The 22,683-nt window shown below is 32.9% G+C and overlaps 1 protein-coding gene across 6 annotated transcripts in view; it reads right to left on the reverse strand.

The window, feature by feature from the left end:
- Positions 1 to 22,683, reverse strand: part of LOC149804809 (F-box only protein 44-like) — a 36,020-nt gene that overhangs the window by 10,535 nt on the left and 2,802 nt on the right. For 3 of the 6 annotated variants that reach the window (XM_089944796.1, XM_089944827.1, XM_089944820.1), the window contains exons 2-3: positions 8,148 to 8,504; positions 4,713 to 4,814 (exon numbers count right to left, since the gene is read on the reverse strand). In XM_089944796.1, the coding sequence (XP_089800922.1) occupies positions 4,713 to 4,814; positions 8,148 to 8,504 (459 nt within the window). Of the gene's footprint in view, positions 1 to 4,712; positions 4,815 to 8,147; positions 8,505 to 21,777; positions 21,799 to 22,117; positions 22,171 to 22,683 lie in introns of those variants that run through there. The other 3 variants (XM_089944813.1, XM_089944803.1, XM_089944836.1) reach the window with 2 other exon arrangements.

Consider the following 22,683-nt stretch of genomic DNA (forward strand, 5'->3'; position numbering starts at 1 on the left):
ACATAAATAAGAAATACTAATTCTGTTATCCATGTTTTATTGGTTACCTATGATAATTAGTACTAATTTATCCTTTGCAAATACTAATGAGCTGCTTGGGTGTTTCATTTTTACGGTATAATTTATCAGTGGCTGATCTTATGATTGTCTGACAAGTTATGAAGTCAAGGATGGAGATAAATGACTTGTCCAAGGACCCATGGCCATATTTTTTTACCTTGAATATTCGAACACTGATCAATATTTTAATCTATCAGTTAACAGAGTTGCTAGCCATTGATTCCACTGGAATATGGTATGCTATGTATCCACAGCACTGTCACAGAATAATGCAAGAAATAACTTGGTTTTGCCTTATAATGATTTGATCTTTTTCATCAAACATACATACAATGTTACCTATGGTGGACAATTGTTTTTCTAGGTAAGCAACTGAACTAGCATGTATCATCGTAGATCACTTGCAACAAGAGACACTAAAAGCATGGTATGCACAGGTATTTTACCCTTACTAATATTCACTCTTCTCTAGATTTAAGGCAAGTTCCGTTTTTAACTGACACACTGGTCTTTTGGATCTTGTCAAGGAGTGAACGTTCTCCATTTCTGTTATACAGCCAAAGCGCTTAGTGTTATATTTGTATTTTATTTGATCTGTCAAGCATATTCATTTTTTAATGTCATATCGTGAAATGATGCCTTTACTACTACGTGGATTTGAAACATTGTGAACTTTTGAATTGTAACAAGTTGCTATTAGGGGTTTCATAGTAGCATGTATCTGTAGATTTTAATTCTGTACCTGTTATTATGACCAGTTTGGTTTTACTGTAGCTGTCTCTACCTGTCTGTACATATGTCTATATGTATGTCTGTGCACATGGTGGATCCATGAAGGGTGGGTGTGGCCAATACATGTGTGAGCCAACCCAGTTCAGGAGAACTGTGTGCTATCTATACGTATGTGTGCAAGATGGATCCATGAAGGGTGGGTTTGGCCAATACAAGTGTGGGCCAACCCAGTTAAGGAGAACTGCGTGCTGTCTGTACATATGTGTGTGCAGGTATATCAGGCTGTCTGTCTGGCCATCTGTGTGTCTATATGGATATGGAAGATTATGTAACCATCAAGGCCATATGAAGATGAAACCACTAATGTGTAAACTTGTGTCATGGTGGATCCATGATGGGTGTGTGTGGCCAATACAAGTGAGGGCCAACCCAAGAATTCAGGAGAACTGTGTGGTTTGTCAGTGGACACATTTGCAAGTTTGTACAAATATTTATGAATCATACGGCTGTACAAACATCAAATGTTTGTTTCAATTGATTGTTGTTTTAACCGAGTACAATTGAGTCATTCTGATTACATGAGATTATTTGAATCTTACTTTCATCATGTGAGATTATGTGAATCGCACTTTCATTACACAAGATTATTTGAATCTTATTTTCATTCCATGAGATTATTTGAATCTTACTTTCATTATTTGAGATTATATTAATCTTACCCTCATACATTTGAATATATGAATCTTTTTTTTATTCCTATTTTTGTTGTTTGGATAAAGCAACTGAATGAGACGTGTTTAGAGCGTGAAAGAATTACAGTATTTGTAGAATGTATATATATATATATATTTTTATTAATTCATTTCATAAATGTCCATCTTTCATCACAATGTGTTGTTGTTGTTGTTGTTGTTGTGGGGTTTAACGCCATTTTTCAGCACACGATAGGCTATACATGGCGGCCAGTATTAATGGTGGAGGAAGAACCCGGAAAACCCCAGAAAGAACCACCGACCCACGAGAAGCTACTGGCAAGCTTTCTCACATGCCCACATTGGCTGAATCTTAGACTCGAACCCCCTCACAATGTGTTATCATTTGATCCAAGCATCCATTCAGGTCTAACCTGTTACAAGCACTGTTCCATGAAATTTGAAACTTTAAGATGAAAATAGTACCGAATGAAATAAAAAATACATATGTTGACTCAAGTGATATGGAAACAAAATTTAAGCGAACTAAGTCAAATAATTATTGTTATTTAACATTTTAATTCATGAACTATTTTGGTCATAAGTAATGATTGATCAGAATGTAAATAAAATATTGATTTCAAATGAAATGGAATCAAAACTTAAACAAAATCACAGATAATTATCGCTGAAGTAAACTGTAAAGCATGAATAATAACATGTGCTGGTTGATAATAATCTGGAAAAAACATGCTTTACAATAAAATGGAATCAATTTTTTTTAAGTAAACAAAGCCACATATCTTTTACTTAAGTATAATGTAATGTATCAATTATTGTGACACAAGCTTAGAATAAGAGTCAATAAAAGAACATTTTTATATTTCTTTAATTACAGCTATGTGTTAAAACGAGTGAAAATAATGAAGAAAACAGCCCTTTTGGACAGGTGCACTTAAGTTAATGCAAATGACTTATTTTTAAGGCTCAACAAATGAAGCTATATAAAAAAGCTCATAAATCAATGATTTTATTCTTTTGTTAATTTTGGTACATAACAAAACAGAAATGGGAGTAATACGTGTTTCCTCTGCAGATCTTATTATTTAAATGTTAACATACCTATATAAGAACTAGAAACCCCAATTAAAACAGTTTTCCTTTGACCTCAGAAATGATCCATGGTGTTAGATCATATGTTATGATGATACTGAATCATGCAATACAGCAAGGGAAAATATTTTGAAGATCTATATTGTCCTATTTAAAGGGTAAAAATATCTTATAAGAAACCAAAACAATCTCAATACAATGATGAAATTTACCAAGCAAGGCTGAACAGAGATAATACTTATCAAAAACTATTAGAAATGATTACTCATAAACACTGGCCTATTCATATAAAAACTATTAGAAATGATCACAGATAAACACTGGCTTATTCATATAAAAACTATTAGAAATGATTACACATAAATACTGGGCTATTCATATAAAAACTATTAGAAATGATCACAGATAAATACTGGCCTATTCATATAAAAACTATTAGAAATGATTACTCATAAACACTGGCCCAATCATATAAAAACTATTAGAAATGATCACAGATAAACACTGGCTTATTCATATAAAAACTATTAGAAATGATTACACATAAATACTGGGCTATTCATATAAAAACTATTAGAAATGATCACAGATAAACACTGGCCTATTCATATAAAAACTATTAGAAATGATTACTCATAAACACTGGCCGATTCATATAAAAACTATTAGAAAAGACTACACATAAACACTGGCCTATTCATATAAAAACTATTTGAAATTATTACACATAAATTCTGGCCTATTCATATAAAAATTATTAGAAATGATTACACATAAACACTGGCAAATTCATATAAAACTTCGATAACAAAACCATCAACCTGTTTTACCATTAATGAGTATAATGGTATCATCAAACAAAAGTAAACTATTATAGATAAAGCTTCTGCCAAAGAAACAAAGACAAAGGTAACACTTCTCTGGAACTAAATGGAAAAGATACTGGTAACTCTTCACTGGAACTAAATGGAAAAGACACTGGTAACTCTTCACTGGAACTAAATGGAAAAGACATTGGTAACACTTCTCTGGAACTAAATGAAAAAGTACATTGGTATCGCTTCTCTGGAATTAAACAAAAAATGAAATGGTTCATCAATTTCTCAACTGATAATGGTGAAAGGTGTCCAAGGAGGCTTTGTAACTCTGACAGTAAATATCTAGATCATCTAAACAGGACTTTCCAGAAAACTAGATGAAAATTGGATAGATAAAGGCTTGTGGTCACCTGCAGCTAACATGGACACAATTGATGGCAATTATCACATGATTATTTGCACAGAAGTTTGTATAAAAGTATGTCTTTTAAAAAGCTGAAAAAATAAAAAGAAAATAGAAATTGAAAGCTATATAAAAACGAATGTGTCTGGGATATGAGTGGAGAGCTCCCTAACATCTGGCTTTGTTATATGCATTTTTCTTTCATAGGAAGCAATGGACCCAAGACTGCATCAAAGTTCGAAAATGTACATTTTAACATTGGTTCATACAAAGTAATAATGTTTCATTGTCTCTATCTTTCAGATAGCTGATTTTTACTTTCGGTAATTGAGCTACAGGAGTGGTGGGGAAGAAAATTTTAATTAATAATCAAATAAAATACAAAAGCAATGGTTTCAGATAGTTCTCTCACAAACAATTAAGCAGGTATTTACCATTAAACATTATATACATACTTATTTGGCACAATATAGCCAGTTTTGTGCTCAGGTATCATTAAACACTTATATATAATACACTGACAGATTCCTGTTGGAACAGGGATTCTAAAAGATGGGTAAAATTCACAGATTCCTGCAGCTAATATCGATTACATATAAGTAAATTTTACAATTTTTCTGTAGGTATATGAATTCTAATGAGATATGGATAACATCCAGATTCCATCAGGTACAGGATTTCTAATGAGATGGGTAAAGTTTACAGATTCCTTTGGTTAAAGGGATTCCGATAACAAATGAGTGAACTTTATATATTCCAGCAGGTACAGGGATTCTATGAGAGCTGGGTGAAATTCACAGATTTCTGCAGGTACATGTTGTGGGATTTTAATGACAAATGGCTTGAGTTCGCAGGTTTCCTCCAGGTATTGAGGCTTTGATGACACATGCTTACCTTTCACTGGAGCATATTGAAATATTGGGTTGATCCCTACAGCTTCTTTCTCACAAGTGAACAAATCTCCACCATTCTGTAGAATCCTCCAGTTAGCAAACCCTGTCAGAGGTGAAATATGTTTATTATATCACTGTGGGAATAAAAACATATAATTCACTAAACATGGGTTTCACTTAGCTTGGTTCTCACAGCCTGTGATAAGTTTTAATTAGTTAGCTTTCTGTTATGCAAGCAGGATGAGAAAATCCTGCACATTGTCGTACAAACTTTAGACATGCAGTAATGTGTGTGTGGATTTGGATTTTTAACATAGCTTTTAACAATTTTACAGTCATATTGCTATGATATCTGCACTGTAGCAGTTTATAGTGATGTCAAGCACTAGGGCATCATGCCGCAGACATGTTGCATGATGTCCCACCCAGTCACATTATCATGACACCAGACCGACCAGTCCTAACACTAACCTCTTCATGCTGAGTGTCAAGTGAGGCAGCTGTTTGTACCATTTTTGTAAGTCTTTGGTGTGACCTACCAAATACAAGTTGGATGCTCTAATCACTAGGCCACTGGAGTAGTGTAGACAAGTAGTAATATTATCACAAAGGTTTCAGGACAGTTGCAGTAGTTCAGATGGCAGAGCACTGGACTCACAATCCAAGAGTCAAAGGTTTCGTACACACTCAGGTCAGCCTGGATCAGTTGCTTCTTTGTGTCCCTGGAAAGTATTCTAGGTCCAATTTCCTCAGCATGATAACCAATAATATGCGGACAGTGTCATTATTAAAAACCAAACATCCAACCTAAATTTTCTATAAAAAGAGCAACTGGTGAAGCAATTATGTGGCTTTCAAAACCTGTGTTACCAGACCATACATACCATTGTTGACAATATGCCACATGATTTATTCTTATCCTGGCAAGACAGAAACTCGTTGCATATCAGGGTACAAACATTTGAAAGATAGTAACATTTTCCCTAAGTTTTAACTGAATACAACAACGTAAGTAAATTTCTCTCCATATTTTTTCAAAATGGCACAGCAGTACTTTGAAGGCTATATTATGCTGAGGCAAAGAATGTAAAGTACCTTCTCCAAGGACAAACCTAATCTGAACTGATGTGATGGTGGATCCACAACAGTTTGCTCATTTATCCAATGCTTTAAGCACTTAGCTACCAATGCTCCTGCAAACTGTTACAAGATATGTAACTTCAAAAACTTTTACACTAGACCTTGCCATAATGCATATCACTAGACCTTGCCATACATGCTTATCACTAGACCTTGCCATAATGCATATCACTAGACCTTGCCATAATGCAAATTACTAGACCTTGCCATACATGCATATTACTAGACCTTGCCATACATGCATGTCACTTATTTACTTATTATTTGTCCATTTTTATTTTATTTTCATCTGTATTTGACTTTATGTTCTTATGACTTAGTCACTTGCTGGTGGTGGCAAATCAGATGGGGCAAAACCTCCCATGCACAAATATCAATGTGGATGTCTGATCTTGTTCACGGTATCCAGACTTATAAATATTTTTATTCCAGTACATGTACTGAAAAAGCAAACCAATTTTAAAAATATTTATGCAAGTATAACCTTGTTGATGACAGTTCAACTGTCCTACCCATCAAGCTCTTTCCCGATATTGCCCTTATTAGTATAAATATACGTCATGAAGATACCATTTCATCTCTTGACAGATAGGCAGCAGCCCCTGGCAAAATGAATCCTAGACAACTCACAGAAAGGTGCATCTGGTAGGTTGATAGGAGACAACTTCATGATAGATCAAATCCACCATGTTTGACAGGATCACCTTAGACCAAAATTACTTCTTCCCAAAATCTGTTACCAAATGGAACCATCTCCCATTAAAAGTTAGGGACAACACTTCCATATTTTTTCCTTAATATAACTTTAGAAAAGGCCCTAGTATATCACCACTGGGGTAAATGAATTACTCAAATTCTGCCTATTCAATTACAATTAGGGTGAAAATTGCTTAATGCAGATATCTTCAAAAATTGCTTAATGCAGATATCTTCAAAAATTGCTTGATGCAGATATCTTCAAAAATCCTATGTCACTGAATGATAAATGTTCATATGGTATGCCAGTAACTGATAACACTTTCTTCTAGATTGTCCTAAATTTGGTACAGTATGAAATCACACAACAGGAATTTTACCCAATGGCTCTGATACATCTTTATTCTAACAACGATTATTTCAAATGTGTCTGTATAAATGTACATAAGATATCTATAATTTTTTATGCTTAAAATAATTTATAACTATATTTTAATTTTGATGTATGGACTATGCAGTCTGAAATGAAGAATTCTTATCTTTATTTTAGGAAAACAACAAGATTTTTATTCAATGCATAAATTCCTAACTACCAACAGATTCAACTAAATATTGAAATTACCCCTATGCAGTGGTCTAATCCTGATAATAATTTTGTTGCATGTCAAGATACTACACCATCTTGTGCCACTATGTATGTCATCCCCCCAACCACATCTCCACCACCACCAACATATAGCAATATATGCATCTTTCTTTCTCTTTTTTCAGTGTTTCAAAAAATATAAAATGGTCATGATTCATTTTATTTGTAAATATTACACTTTTGCATGCTTTTATTTATTTCGTGTAGTGTATTCACCATGGTCAATATAAAACCCATGCATTCTGAGTATATTGTCAAAAAGGGTACAGATGATTATCAATTTTTATGGTCTTGACTAAACTTACTATGCAGAAAAGATTATTTTTCGATAGGCTTACCAGGAACTTGATTTTCAGAACCCAAAATGTATAAGTTGCTCTGCTACCTTGAGTGCATACCACCCACAATACTTGGTCAAGGAATTTACTTTACGAATAAAAGTTATTATGCAATTTCCATTTTTCTTTGAGTCATCATGGAAGCAACTACTGTCCAATCAATTTATAACTAATGTCCCAACAATGCTATTATTATTGTCTGAATAGCACAGGATGTATAATAAACTACAGTTACAATGAAACTATTACTATTGTCTGAACAGCACTACACCTATAATAAACTACTGCCCCAATGACACTATTAATATTGTCTGAAAAGCACTACAGGCATGATAAACTACTGTCCCAATGACACCATTACTATTGTTTGAATAGCACTACACATATAATAAAGTGTCCCAATAACACTATTACTTTTGTTTGAATAGCACCACAGGCATGACAAACTACTGTCCCAATAACATTATTACTATTGTCGAACAGCACTGCACGTATAATAAACTACAGTCCCAATAACACTATTACTATTATCTAAACAGCACTACATGCATGATAAACTATAGAAGCAACAACAGTATAATCTGTCTTACAGTAAATTTCATATATGAAATACTACCATTTGTTGCATCTGGATTTTTCAAGAGATTTCTCCCATATGGGTTCAAGAAGTAAATTCTCTTAAAGTCGATTGAAAAATGGCTGCCATGACAGCTGGGGATGACATAATTTTCTCTAAGGCATTTTTCTTTCCACAGTCCTTGGCCCTGAATCAGCTCATTCCACTTCCTACAGACATAACAGCAGCTGGTCACTAGGTCTTGCCCAGGCAGATGTGACAGAACCTCCTCCAGTAATTCATCAGGCAGTTCAGTCAGGGGAAATACATCCCCATCACTGGCGTCTCCTCCTCTTCCTTCACTTTCACCAGCGTGCAAGGTTGACATGATGTGTTCCATCAACTGAGATGCATAACCTGAAATTAAGTGTATAAAAGTATAAAATATATGTCCAATATTAACAAATTATTGGATGTATAATCTGGAATTATGTAATGTGATTTTTTCAACTACAGTAAAACAACTTAATCCCTGAATAATATTTTGTACATCAGAAAAACCAATCTACAAAGGACAATTACGGGACAATAATATTTATCAATAAAGGAAATGAAAGGACAGTAAAACTTGTATATATACAGGTCATTGAAGGGACAATAAAACCTACATGTACCTATAAAGGACATTACAAATGGCAAAAATGGTTCCCTTTAAGATCTGATGTCTTTCATATGAAAGTTTAGTATAAGATCTGATGTCCTTCGTATGAAAGTTTAGTATAAGATCTCATGTCCTTCATATGAAAGTTTAGTATAAGATCTGATGTCCCTCATATGAAAGTTTAGTATAAGATCTGATGTCCTTCATATGAAAGTTTAGTATAAGATCTGATGTCCTTCATATGAAAGTTTAGTATAAGATCTGATGTCCTTCATATGAAAGTTTAGTATAAGATCTGATGTCCTTCATATGAAAGTTTAGTATAAGATCTGATGTCTTTCATATGAAAGTTTAGTATAAGATCTGATGTCCTTCATATGAAAGTTTAGGATAAGATCTGATGTCCTTCATATGAAAGTTTAGTATAAGATCTGATGTCCTTCATATGAAAGTTTAGTATAAGATCTGATGTCCCTCATATGAAAGTTTAGTATAAGATCTGATGTCTTTCATATGAAAGTTTAGTATAAGATCTGATGTCCCTCATATGAAAGTTTAGTATAAGATCTGATGTCTTTCATGTGAAAGTTTAGTATAAGATCTGATGTCCTTCATATGAAAGTTTAGTATAAGATCTGATGTCTTTCATATGAAAGTTTAGTATAAGATCTGATGTCCTTCATATGAAAGTTTAGTATAAGATCTGATGTCCTTCATATGAAAGTTTAGTATAAGATCTGATGTCTTTCATATGAAAGTTTAGTATAAGATCTGATGTCCTTCATATGAAAGTTTAGTATAAGATCTGATGTCTTTCATATGAAAGTTAAGTATAAGATCTGATGTCCTTCGTATGAAAGTTTAGTATAAGATCTGATGTCTTTCGTATGAAAGTTTAGTATTAGATCTGATGTATTTCATATGAAAGTTTAGTATAAGATCTGATGTCCTTCATATGAAAGTTTAGTATAAGATCTGATGTCTTTCATATGAAAGTTTAGTATAAGATCTGATGTCCTTCATATGAAAGTTTAGTATAAGATCTGATGTCTTTCATATGAAAGTTTAGTATAAGATCTGATGTCCTTCATATGAAAGTTTAGTATAAGATCTGATGTCTTTCATATGAAAGTTTAGTATAAGATCTGATGTCTTTCATATGAAAGTTTAGTATAAGATCTGATGTCCTTCATATGAAAGCTTAGTATTAGATCTGATGTCCTTCATATGAAAGTTTAGTATAAGATCTGATGTCCTTCATATGAAAGTTTAGTATAAGATCTGATGTCTTTCATATGAAAGTTTAGTATAAGATCTGATGTCTTTCATATGAAAGTTTAGTATAAGATCTGATGTCCTTCACATGAAAGTTTAGTATAAGATCTGATGTCCTTCATATGAAAGTTTAGTATAAGATCTGATGTCCCTCATATGAAAGTTTAGTATAAGATCTGATGTCTTTCATATGAAAGTTTAGTATAAGATCTGATGTCTTTCATATGAAAGTTCAGTATAAGATCTGATGTCTTTCATATGAAAGTTTAGTATAAGATCTGATGTCCCTCATATGAAAGTTTAGTATAAGATCTGATGTCCTTCACGTGAAAGTTTAGTATAAGATCTGATGTCCTTCACGTGAAAGTTTAGTATAAGATCTGATGTCCTTCACATGAAAGTTTAGTATAAGATCTGATGTCCTTCACATGAAAGTTTAGTATAAGATCTGATGTCCTTCATATGAAAGTTTAGTATAAGATCTGATGTCTTTCATATGAAAGTTTAGTATTAGATCTGATGTCCTTCATATGAAAGTTTAGTATAAGATCTGATGTCCTTCATATGAAAGTTTAGTATAAGATCTGATGTCCCTCATATGAAAGTTCAGTATAAGATCTGATGTCTTTCATATGAAAGTTTAGTATAAGATCTGATGTCCCTCATATGAAAGTTTAGTATAAGATCTGATGTCCTTCACGTGAAAGTTTAGTATAAGATCTGATGTCCTTCACGTGAAAGTTTAGTATAAGATCTGATGTCCTTCACATGAAAGTTTAGTATAAGATCTGATGTCCTTCACATGAAAGTTTAGTATAAGATCTGATGTCCTTCATATGAAAGTTTAGTATAAGATCTGATGTCTTTCATATGAAAGTTTAGTATTAGATCTGATGTCCTTCATATGAAAGTTTAGTATAAGATCTGATGTCCTTCATATGAAAGTTTAGTATAAGATCTGATGTCTTTCATATGAAAGTTTAGTATAAGATCTGATGTCTTTCATATGAAAGTTTAGTATAAGATCTGATGTCTTTCATATGAAAGTTTAGTATAAGATCTGATGTCTTTCATATGAAAGTTTAGTATAAGATCTGATGTCTTTCATATGAAAGTTTAGTATAAGATCTGATGTCCCTCATATGAAAGTTTAATATAAGATCTGATGTCTTTCATATGAAAGTTTAGTATAAGATCTGATGTCCTTCATATGAAAGTTTAGTATAAGATCTGATGTCTTTCATATGAAAGTTTAGTATAAGATCTGATGTCTTTCATATGAAAGTTTAGTATAAGATCTGATGTCTTTCATATGAAAGTTTAGTATAAGATCTGATGTCCTTCACGTGAAAGTTTAGTATAAGATCTGATGTATTTCATATGAAAGTTTAGTATAAGATCTGATGTCCTTCACGTGAAAGTTTAGTATAAGATCTGATGTCCTTCATATGAAAGTTTAGTATAAGATCTGATGTCCTTCATATGAAAGTTTAGTATAAGATCTGATGTCCTTCATCTGAAAGTTTAGTATAAGATCTGATGTCTTTCATATGAAAGTTTAGTATAAGATCTGATGTCCTTCATATGAAAGTTTAGTATAAGATCTGATGTCTTTCATATGAAAGTTTAGTATAAGATCTGATGTCTTTCATATGAAAGTTTAGTATAAGATCTGATGTCTTTCATATGAAAGTTTAGTATAAGATCTGATGTCCTTCACGTGAAAGTTTAGTATAAGATCTGATGTATTTCATATGAAAGTTTAGTATAAGATCTGATGTCCTTCACGTGAAAGTTTAGTATAAGATCTGATGTCCTTCACGTGAAAGTTTAGTATAAGATCTGATGTCCTTCACGTGAAAGTTTAGTATAAGATCTGATGTCTTTCATATGAAAGTTTAGTATTAGATCTGATGTCCTTCATATGAAAGTTTAGTATAAGATCTGATGTCCTTCATATGAAAGTTTAGTATAAGATCTGATGTCTTTCATATGAAAGTTTAGTATAAGATCTGATGTCTTTCATATGAAAGTTTAGTATAAGATCTGATGTCTTTCATATGAAAGTTTAGTATAAGATCTGATGTCTTTCATATGAAAGTTTAGTATAAGATCTGATGTCCCTCATATGAAAGTTTAATATAAGATCTGATGTCTTTCATATGAAAGTTTAGTATAAGATCTGATGTCCTTCATATGAAAGTTTAGTATAAGATCTGATGTCTTTCATATGAAAGTTTAGTATAAGATCTGATGTCTTTCATATGAAAGTTTAGTATAAGATCTGATGTCTTTCATATGAAAGTTTAGTATAAGATCTGATGTCTTTCATATGAAAGTTTAGTATAAGATCTGATGTCCTTCACGTGAAAGTTTAGTATAAGATCTGATGTATTTCATATGAAAGTTTAGTATAAGATCTGATGTCCTTCACGTGAAAGTTTAGTATAAGATCTGATGTCCTTCATATGAAAGTTTAGTATAAGATCTGATGTCCTTCATATGAAAGTTTAGTATAAGATCTGATGTCCTTCATCTGAAAGTTTAGTATAAGATCTGATGTCTTTCATATGAAAGTTTAGTATAAGATCTGATGTCCTTCATATGAAAGTTTAGTATAAGATCTGATGTCTTTCATATGAAAGTTTAGTATAAGATCTGATGTCTTTCATATGAAAGTTTAGTATAAGATCTGATGTCTTTCATATGAAAGTTTAATATAAGATCTGATGTCTTTCATATGAAAGTTTAGTATAAGATCTGATGTCCTTCACGTGAAAGTTTAGTATAAGATCTGATGTATTTCATATGAAAGTTTAGTATAAGATCTGATGTCCTTCACGTGAAAGTTTAGTATAAGATCTGATGTCCTTCACGTGAAAGTTTAGTATAAGATCTGATGTCCTTCACGTGAAAGTTTAGTATAAGATCTGATGTCTTTCATATGAAAGTTTAGTATTAGATCTGATGTCCTTCATATGAAAGTTTAGTATAAGATCTGATGTCCTTCATATGAAAGTTTAGTATAAGATCTGATGTCTTTCATATGAAAGTTTAGTATAAGATCTGATGTCTTTCATATGAAAGTTTAGTATAAGATCTGATGTCCTACATATGAAAGCTTAGTATAAGATCTGATGTCCTTCACGTGAAAGTTTAGTATAAGATCTGATGTCCTTCACGTGAAAGTTTAGTATAAGATCTGATGTCCTTCATATGAAAGTTTAGTATAAGATCTGATGTCCTTCATATGAAAGTTTAGTATTAGATCTGATGTCTTTCATATGAAAGTTTAGTATAAGATCTGATGTCATTCATCTGAAAGTTTAGTATAAGATCTGATGTCTTTCATATGAAAGTTTAGTATAAGATCTGATGTCTTTCATATGAAAGTTTAGTATAAGATCTGATGTCCTTCATATGAAAGTTTAGTATAAGATCTGATGTCTTTCATATGAAAGTTTAGTATAAGATCTGATGTCTTTCATATGAAAGTTTAGTATAAGATCTGATGTATTTCATATGAAAGTTTAGTATAAGATCTGATGTATTTCATATGAAAGTTTAGTATAAGATCTGATGTCCTTCACGTGAAAGTTTAGTATAAGATCTGATGTCCTTCATATGAAAGTTTAGTATAAGATCTGATGTTCTTCATATGAAAGTTTAGTGCAAAGTGATGTTAATGCCCTTTAAGATCCAATGACCTTCACTTGGAAGCTGAGTAGATGTATAAAAGTGATATTTGCCCTACAAGATCCGGTATTCTAGTATGAAAACTGCAGCATAAAATTTATGTTATATCTTACCTTTAAGATCAGGTGTCATCCATAAATGGAAGTGTAGTATAAATAGTGATATTAAATGCTGCCTTTTAGAAGAGTTTTTCTTCTTCATACAGAAGTGGAGAGTAAAAGTAATGTTAAATGTTGCCCATTAAGATCAAGCATCCTTCATTTGGGACAGGAGCATGAAAGTGATCTTCAAGAAGAAGAATCATTTATATGAAAGCATCCAAAAAACTTGTTTCATTGTTATAATGATTGTTAAATATTGTCATCTCTAACTTTAAGAAATATCCTAATAGAAATTCATGAAAACTCCAACGGGAGTTTTTAAATCCAAGCCTGATATTAACCCTTGCAGTATTAAAACTAATAGGAACAGCAAGAACAAAAAAACCCCAAAAAAAACCAAGAGACCTAAATGAGCCTAAGATCGCCCACCTAGCTAAACATCTACCTAATCACCAAATGCAAGCGCAGTTTGCAAAGAAATCTGGATTAGTATGGAACTTTCTGTCATAATTTCTTCAAAGTATCTCGGTTCATTTATGAAAGTAAAGTTGGTTGAAGTTTCTCTACTCTCATCAATCATATTCACTAACAGATCACTCGCTCATTTGTACAATATATAAAGGCCTTCAAACCAGGTTGTTGTGGTAAAATTTTCCCAATTCCGTTGAATGGGTTTTGAGCAATCATTTATAGGTTTTTCTATTTTCAGTATAAACAGCCATATTTAAAAGACTAGCATCATCTGCATAAAACTGACAGGCATTTATTCATGTATTCTTTCTGTTAAAATTTTTCAAATTCTGTTCAGCTGATTTAAAGATCTGACTTAAAGCATTTTGCTATATGTATTCATGTTTGGTGGCTGATTTTGTTGTTGTTGTTGTTCTAGGGTTTAACACCATTTTTCAGCACAAGATAGGCTATACATGGCAGCCAGTATAAATGGTGGAGGAAGAACCCTGGAAAACCCAGGGAAGAACCACCGACCCACGAGAAGCTACTGGCAGGCTTTCCCACATACCTACGCTTGGTGGCTGAAATCAATGTGATAATACATAGCATCATAAAATACAGATACAAAGCATGATCATAATCTGATTTTAAAACAAAACAAAAACTTTTTAAAAAACACAGCTTCATGGCTGGAAACACCAGGTCAATCAGATGCCATATTACTTTATTGATATGCACTGATCTGAATTGAGATCAAGCTTACCTAAATTCCTGGTATGATAAGCCTACTTACTAGGTTTGATCAAAATCTGATAGTTTGCATGAGCAATAATAAGCAATTACCAATCAAATACAATATAAACAAATCTTGTTCATAGTAACTTGTCTAAACTCATCATAAGGTTCCCTAGATTACAAATGTAATATAAACTAGATCAGAAATATGGCCTTCAGATGTTTACAAACTCAGCCAATCAATGCAGAGTTGATTCATCATGTTTGAAGATCACATTGATTGATCCAAACTTGTTCAAAAACATCTTGATGATAAGTTTTATTTCAAGTTTAATCCAAATCAGATCAGCTACATGGCATCCAAATAGGAAGGAAGCTCAATCGATTAATCACACAATTAATTCTTATGAATGTTGTTTATATTCATAACTGTTTAAGATCTCTGTAGTATAAACTCATATTCCAAGTTTGACCAAATTTTGGGGGGATGGGAATTCCAGAGTGGTAAAGTCTTAAGCCATTTGTGCAATAATGAAATAACAGATACAATTAATGTTCCAACAATTATTTGGACACTTGGTCATTAAGAGACTTTCTGGCAGTGAGCATTATTACATCATGATTTTAGCTTAACCTGGTCACAAATCTATATTCAAAATTTTCAACATCACGTACTATGTAAAAAATGCATATCCTCACTGCTTATGCTGCTTTATGATCAAAGTAAGAATGCTTCTGCAATTAAGCGACTAGAAATTTGGAAATTCCTCATGCTAAATAATATGGTGAGTACATTAAGATGACTTTTTCCAGAGATCCCAAACATTTATAGAAAATAATAATAATAATAATAATACTTTTATTATCAAAACATTCATGCAGCAAGTAATGACATAAATGAACTGACCAACATTTCAAGTGAATGCAGCTACCATCATGACAATAATATGGATATTCGTCTGTGAATTTTATTTTATTTTCTTCTTCATAAATTTAACAGCCTAAGACTAATCTTATTTAAAACTGTCATCACTAAAATGCAGAATAAAGGTAACTGTCAGAAAAATAAATTCAGCTTTATGAAAGACTTTTAAGAAATCATTTCCTTATGATGTGTCATATAAAAGAAACTGTCCCTCCCATAAAAAATGAATGCCACATAAACAATACTGTATAATAACAATTAATTTTTAAAACTTGAGGTGAATTAAATTAGCAGTGGCACAAATATAATTTGTATGACCGCTCTGGTAGCCTAGTGGTTAGAGTGTCCGCCTTGGATGCGGGAGGTCATGGGTTCTATCCATGGCCGAGTCATACAAAAGACTTACAAAAATGGTACTAACAGCTGCCTCACTTGGTGCTCAGCATTATGAGGTTAGTGTTAGGACTGGTCGGTCTGGTGTCAGGATAATGTGGCTGGGTAGGACATCATGCTACATGTCTGCGGCATGATGCCCCAGTGCTAGACATCACTATAAACTACCACACTGCAAACATTGTAGCGATATGACTGAAAAATTGTTAAAGCTATGTTAAAAATCCAAATCACATCACACACAACACATAATTTGTATGTACAGTGAAACTCATCAAAACCAAAAATCATTGAGACCCAAAACAAAGTTTGTGTTTGAGAGGTGTTTGATTTATGGAGATTTTCAGATTTTTAAACAATGTCTTTTTTGAAAATCAGTTGAGTGAATCTGGCTTTTAGAATACTGTTTTGATGGGGGTCTTAATCACCAAAGCATCAAAAGTGAGGACAAATGCCTGGTTAACAGAGCACCTAATATTTAATTTTAAAAAATAAAATGTTTACTTGATCATGTATATAAAAAAAGCATCAATCACAATCTGGTAGTAAACAGATAAACATTATCTTTCTTAAATGACTTACCTACAAGCATTTAGCAAAGACTTAGCATGTTGTCTGTCCTAATCTGTATCAGCATGTGTCAAATATTGTTTTAACATTGCATGCCCCTGGGACATTTTCTCGGTCTTTGTCTCAAAGATAAGCCTACTAGTTACACTACCTGATAAACATAATTGTCTGTTCCAGACTGTCAGGAATTTAGCAGAAAAACACATTACCAAGTTTTAAGTAAGTTTCAGTTTTGTGAAGGGGGAGATAAACATGAAACTGAAATTTGGGATTGAAATTTTATTGAGTTGAAGGGTTTAGATCTACTGTGGAAAAAATGATGATATGAAAGAAGGAACAATTTTGAACTAAAAAAATGTATTGAGGGAGGATTATGGTATACTGCGGATTTGGTTTTAAGAAATTTCATTTAATAGTGTAGTACCAGGCATATTATTCATAATTTCATGATGTATTTGTCTTTGCTTTGCTTCATAAATTTGTCCTGAAAAAACTCACTACTCTGTGTGTGTGTGTGTGTGTGTGTGTGTGTGTGTGTGATAAGGATTTTTAAAGTAGCTTTAACAATTTTTCAGTCATATCGCTACAATGTCTGCAGTGTGACAATTTATATTGATGTCTAGCATGTAGCATGATGTCACACCCAATCACATTATCCTGACACCAGGCCAAACACTAACCTCTTAATGATGAGCGCCAAGCAAGGCAGCTGTTCATACCATTTTTTGTAAGTCTTTGGTATGACTTGACCGGGGTTCGAAACTGCAACCTCCTGCATCCGAGATGGATGCTCTAACCACTAGGCCTCCGGCGTGGTTGATTCCAGATGATGATGATGGTAGTGATGGTGGTATGATGGACTGAAACAAAGACAGGACTATTTTACAGCAATAGAGTCCACCAGTGTGAGTTTTGATTACATAAACAAAAGGAACTAATGCTCAATTGTTTGAAAAAATATTTCCAGGAATCAAAAAATAGCACTGTTCCTTCTTTTTATCTGCTGAGTGTTCAAACTACTTGTATCTCTGACAGTCTTCAGCTATAACATTTTCAAATATAACATTTTTAAATTAACTGCTGAAGCAGCCATATTGGATTTAAGATGGGCACCTTTATCATTTAGGACAAACCAGACACTAATAGAAGTCTTTTGGTGATGTCCAGTTGTCCATGCCAATATGGTCATGACCATCCATTCAGAAGATTTATTGCCAATATTTTCAATGCATATATTTGTTATGGCAGACCTACTGGATATCTGTGGGGAATCATTTTCATTTATTGCCAACAAGATATCATAAGACATTTGTTCTAGCAAAAACCCTATGTTGATATTGAGTAGCGACAAGATTTTCAAGACTGCCACCTTGGTGGCCATACTGGATGTAAGATTGGAATCATTTTAATTCAAGACCAACCTGACACCATAATAAGTGTTCCATTGAAAACCATATCACAATATGACTTTCCAATTAAGAATGGTGACCAGATTTCAAGATGTATATTGGCACCATTTTCATTCTGGACCAACTAGATATCCCAATTTGAGTTCTGGTGAAAACCAAGGTCAATGTGACTTTCCATTATGGAGGTAAAGCAATAAGAAAATTTCAAGGTGGCTGCCTTGGTTGCCATAGTGAATATCTGATCAGCACCAAATTTAATACCAACTTGACATCATAAAAAGTCTTCTAATGAAAAACCCATGTTGATTTGACTTTCCATTAAGGAGAAAAACTATCAAGATGTCTACTGTGGTGGCCATATTTATGTCCAAACAACAAGATTTTCATTGATAATCAACTAGACGCTGTAAGAAGTTAGTCAGTGAATCCCCCATACTGATATGAGCAGCTACTGAAGAGGAGACTAGTGATTACAATATTTTCAAGATGGTCACTGTCGCAGCTATACTGGATGTCTGAGAAGAACCATTTTCATTTCAAACCAACCAAACTTCATAAGAAGTTGCCAGGTGAAAACCCCATGTTTATTTGGCTGTCCATTCCGAAGGAATAGCAATAACAAGATTTTCAAGATGGCTATATGGTGGTCATATAGGAAAACTGATCAGCACTTTCTGAAAACCACATCTTGATATGACCATCCCATACAGAAGTAGTGTGGTGACCATATAAGATATCTTAGCAGCACTATTTTCATTCAGTACCATCTAGACCTTGGTATGAATGTGTGAAAAGTTTCGTGGCAATCCTCAAAGTAGTTCTGGAGGAGTAGCAGCAACAAACTTGTGCTAATAGACAGATGGACAACAGGTCATCTCATAAAGATGTCTGGTCTATTACCAGTGCGTGTGTGTATGTGTGCATGCATATGTGTGTGAGACAAGTTTATTATGTATATATATATATCAGAGGTCTCACTAGGATTTTAAAACAAGGAGTACAGGACTCCCAGTTTGGTAAAAATAGGAGTCCCACCATCAAAAGTTGCAGTCCTTTCTTTCCTACAGAATTAACACAGACGTGAGTGCATATATTTTTAGATGGAGAGGTTTCCGTAATGTAATCACTCACTTTAATATAGCTTCACAGAGGCTTCAATAGGATTTTATAATTAGGAATCCAGGACTCCTATTTAGGTAAAAATAGGATTCCCACCAGCAAAAGTTGCAGTCCCCAAAAGCATATTGGGCATACCTAAAGTGGCTAAATGTCCAGATGAGAAAAGTCACTGAGTTTAATTTTCCAAATTCTTTACACCATTAACATATAGCTCTTGTTTGTCCATTAGAATCAGACTGAATTTTGTCAATTCAAGGAAAGACCTTATTGCAAACAGTAAGCCAGGCATCGTGCACTTTCTTACACTTGGCTACTGTTCCATCCACACTGTCAGTTCTAGCAACTTAAGCACTCTTCTGAATCTCATTACAATCTTTGTCAATTTGCAGTTTAACCCCAAAATACTTATCCAAATTTGCAAACATCATTTTTTCAAAGTCTTGACATGTCTTGATTTTGAGGTAACATGAACTACTTATTTGACTACAATAGGAAATGAAACCTAAAGTGGATCATTTGATTTAGGACTCACGGTACTAATTCCACTCCAATGGTAAACATATGGAAACACTGTCATATTCAAAATTCAATAACTTAAAATTTATGGGTGCTGATAATGACACCTATAATTTTTTGTGCACATCTAACCTTGGTGCAAGCTTATGTGTGGAGAACACCATATGACCCGCTGCAATTTGTTTACATACATGTGCATGAAACACGTGTTTTTGATTCTGCACCAAATGAATCAGGTGCTACTTTCAGTATTGAGTACTCCTGAGTCAAGCCTGTAAAAATGCTAAAATTGCATCAGTAGAAATTTGTCAATATTTTTTTTACATTACATATAGGACAAGCTCTCAAAAGATATTTTTCCTAAAATTTTAATTTTCATTATTAACCAATTATGGACCACCAAACCTGTAAATACTCTATCATTTCTTTACCCATTTCTAGACTGGTTCACAGTTCTTCCGTATAATTAGTACCGTGTGTCCTTTACTGGTACTCTTATTACAAATACATATGCATCTCTGGGTCTTTCTACCTATGAATTCAGTCACTGTAAATATCAGCACATTTTCCCACCACTCAGCAGCTATAGTCAAAAGTCTCAGAAGTTGCTGCCCAGCTATTTCATCATGTTCTTTAGATGTATTCTGATAATGAAAACATGTACATTTGGGGGCCTTTCAGTTAATAAATTCTGTTATTTAAATATCAGCACAGCTAAAATGCTCAATTGATCATTTTGGGTCTGAAACTCTAGATTCTGTCTAGAGAATTTATTTGATAGATATGTATATGAAAAAGTATTTATCTGAAGTTTCAAATATTTCTTAGGCATTGATAAATTTTGCAGCAACTTGTCAACCCAAAGGAAGTTGGGGTAATATCCTCGAGACATTACATCCATGTTCAAAAAATTTAATAGTGGCTACATCAGAAATCTCCAAAGATTCCCTTGCATACAAATATTTACAAGAAAACATGAACAGCTACACTTCTTTATGGCTGAAGGCTCTCAAAAATACATTAAGATATTTTGGATTTGAACATGTTTTTGGAAAACTCTTGTAAATTTTCACCTGATGCATGCCATAAAGCAAAAACATTCATAAAAACACTATGTATGGTGGGGAAAACAGTGTAAATGTAAGTCAAAAATTATTTGTGTATAGCAAAATCAAGAACAATTTTGAATCTTTGAGACAGCTATTATTAGACTTAGAAAAGAAACAGTTACAAAAAGTTACCCACTTTGAGATCAGTGCTAATTCTCTGCAAATTGAAAATGGACTTTATCTCAAATCTGTCATCCCAAGAGATGCTAAATATTGCCTGGACTTTATCTCAAATCTGTCATCCCAAGAGATGCTAAATATTGCCCTTTTTGTACAAACAAAGTAGGGAATAAAAACAGTTTTCTGCCGTTGTTCTAAGTATGAAGACGGAAAAAATTCATAATTTATGGCAAGTTAGATATGACATCCATAATACCATCGACAAGTTATTTTACCATTTATTAGGCCCGTTTGATTATCATATGACACCGTTAATTATTATGTTTATTAAATTTATGTAAAACGCCAAAGTTTAATATGGCCAAAGTAAGTATGTGTTGATAATTTAATTAGTAAACTTGCTAGCAAATCTCCATGAGAAATTTTGTCTACTGTTATAAATTAGTTCAATATGTGGGTATTGTAAAGGATGGGTGGTTGAGAGGCAAGAGTGAGTGAAAGCATGCAAATTTTCAATGTAACATTTCATATTAGACAATTAGTAACTCTGTTGTAATTGTCATATCATTTTGTTGGATGAATCATTGTATTTTAAAACTGAGATTTACCTGAAAAATTGTCATTTTGAAGTTTTCAAAGTGTAAAATCTGAAGCAAAAACAAAACCAATTTACACAGTAAAGATATCAAAATGTAGGTCATTCTCTCTGTTTAACAATGGTGCTAAATATAGTAACACGGGAAATACCACACTTAATCTCAAGCCTCATAATAAACATGTATGCGAAATTTCAACGTTCGAATGAACCGTCGCTGCACAAATTATTACCTTTACATACCTCAAACAAACATTTTTAAATAAGAAAATAAAAGAAAAACACAAAGATGTATGCATAAAATGATAGAAGAAAAGTAGTTCTTGTGACATGCATATACTTATTGATTTTACTTTTGCACTGCTGGCAGCCCATTGGCCTGGTCAGCTAGGGCAGCTTGGAATACCTAATGAATGACAATAAATTATCTGCTTAGGATGTTAATTCAAAATTAAGTGATACTGATACTGAGTTCAGTGATAATAACACTTTTTCACCACTCATTAGCAACCTTTACAATGAATCTTTTGGACTGTCCATTTTTGTGAAGTTCTGAAGAGTAAAAAAATTAAATTATTTTAGTAGCAGTTGGTTAACTATTTTTATGTACAATTATGTAACCTAGGTATTCCTATCAGTCAGCAATTTTAACAATGTTTAGTTCCTAATTTGCCCATGTGAAGTCATATGACTAAAATATATAGTGTAGCGCAGAGGTGGGCAAACTTTCCAGTGCAAGTGCCGCATACACAAATTTACACCTTGTCACAGGACACATAGCTCATTAAGTAATAATTAATATTTGAAACAGCAAAAACAAAAGGTTTTCCTAAATAACATCATAATTAATTTTCAGTTGTTAATATGTTGTTAATATTTGAAAACTTAAACTTCAAAAGAAGCATATTTATTTGATAAA

This window comes from Sinohyriopsis cumingii, chromosome 2 (genome assembly GCF_028554795.1).
Source record: "Sinohyriopsis cumingii isolate HCF-2022 chromosome 2, ASM2855479v2, whole genome shotgun sequence".
In the NCBI taxonomy this organism is placed as follows: domain Eukaryota; kingdom Metazoa; phylum Mollusca; class Bivalvia; order Unionida; family Unionidae; genus Sinohyriopsis; species Sinohyriopsis cumingii.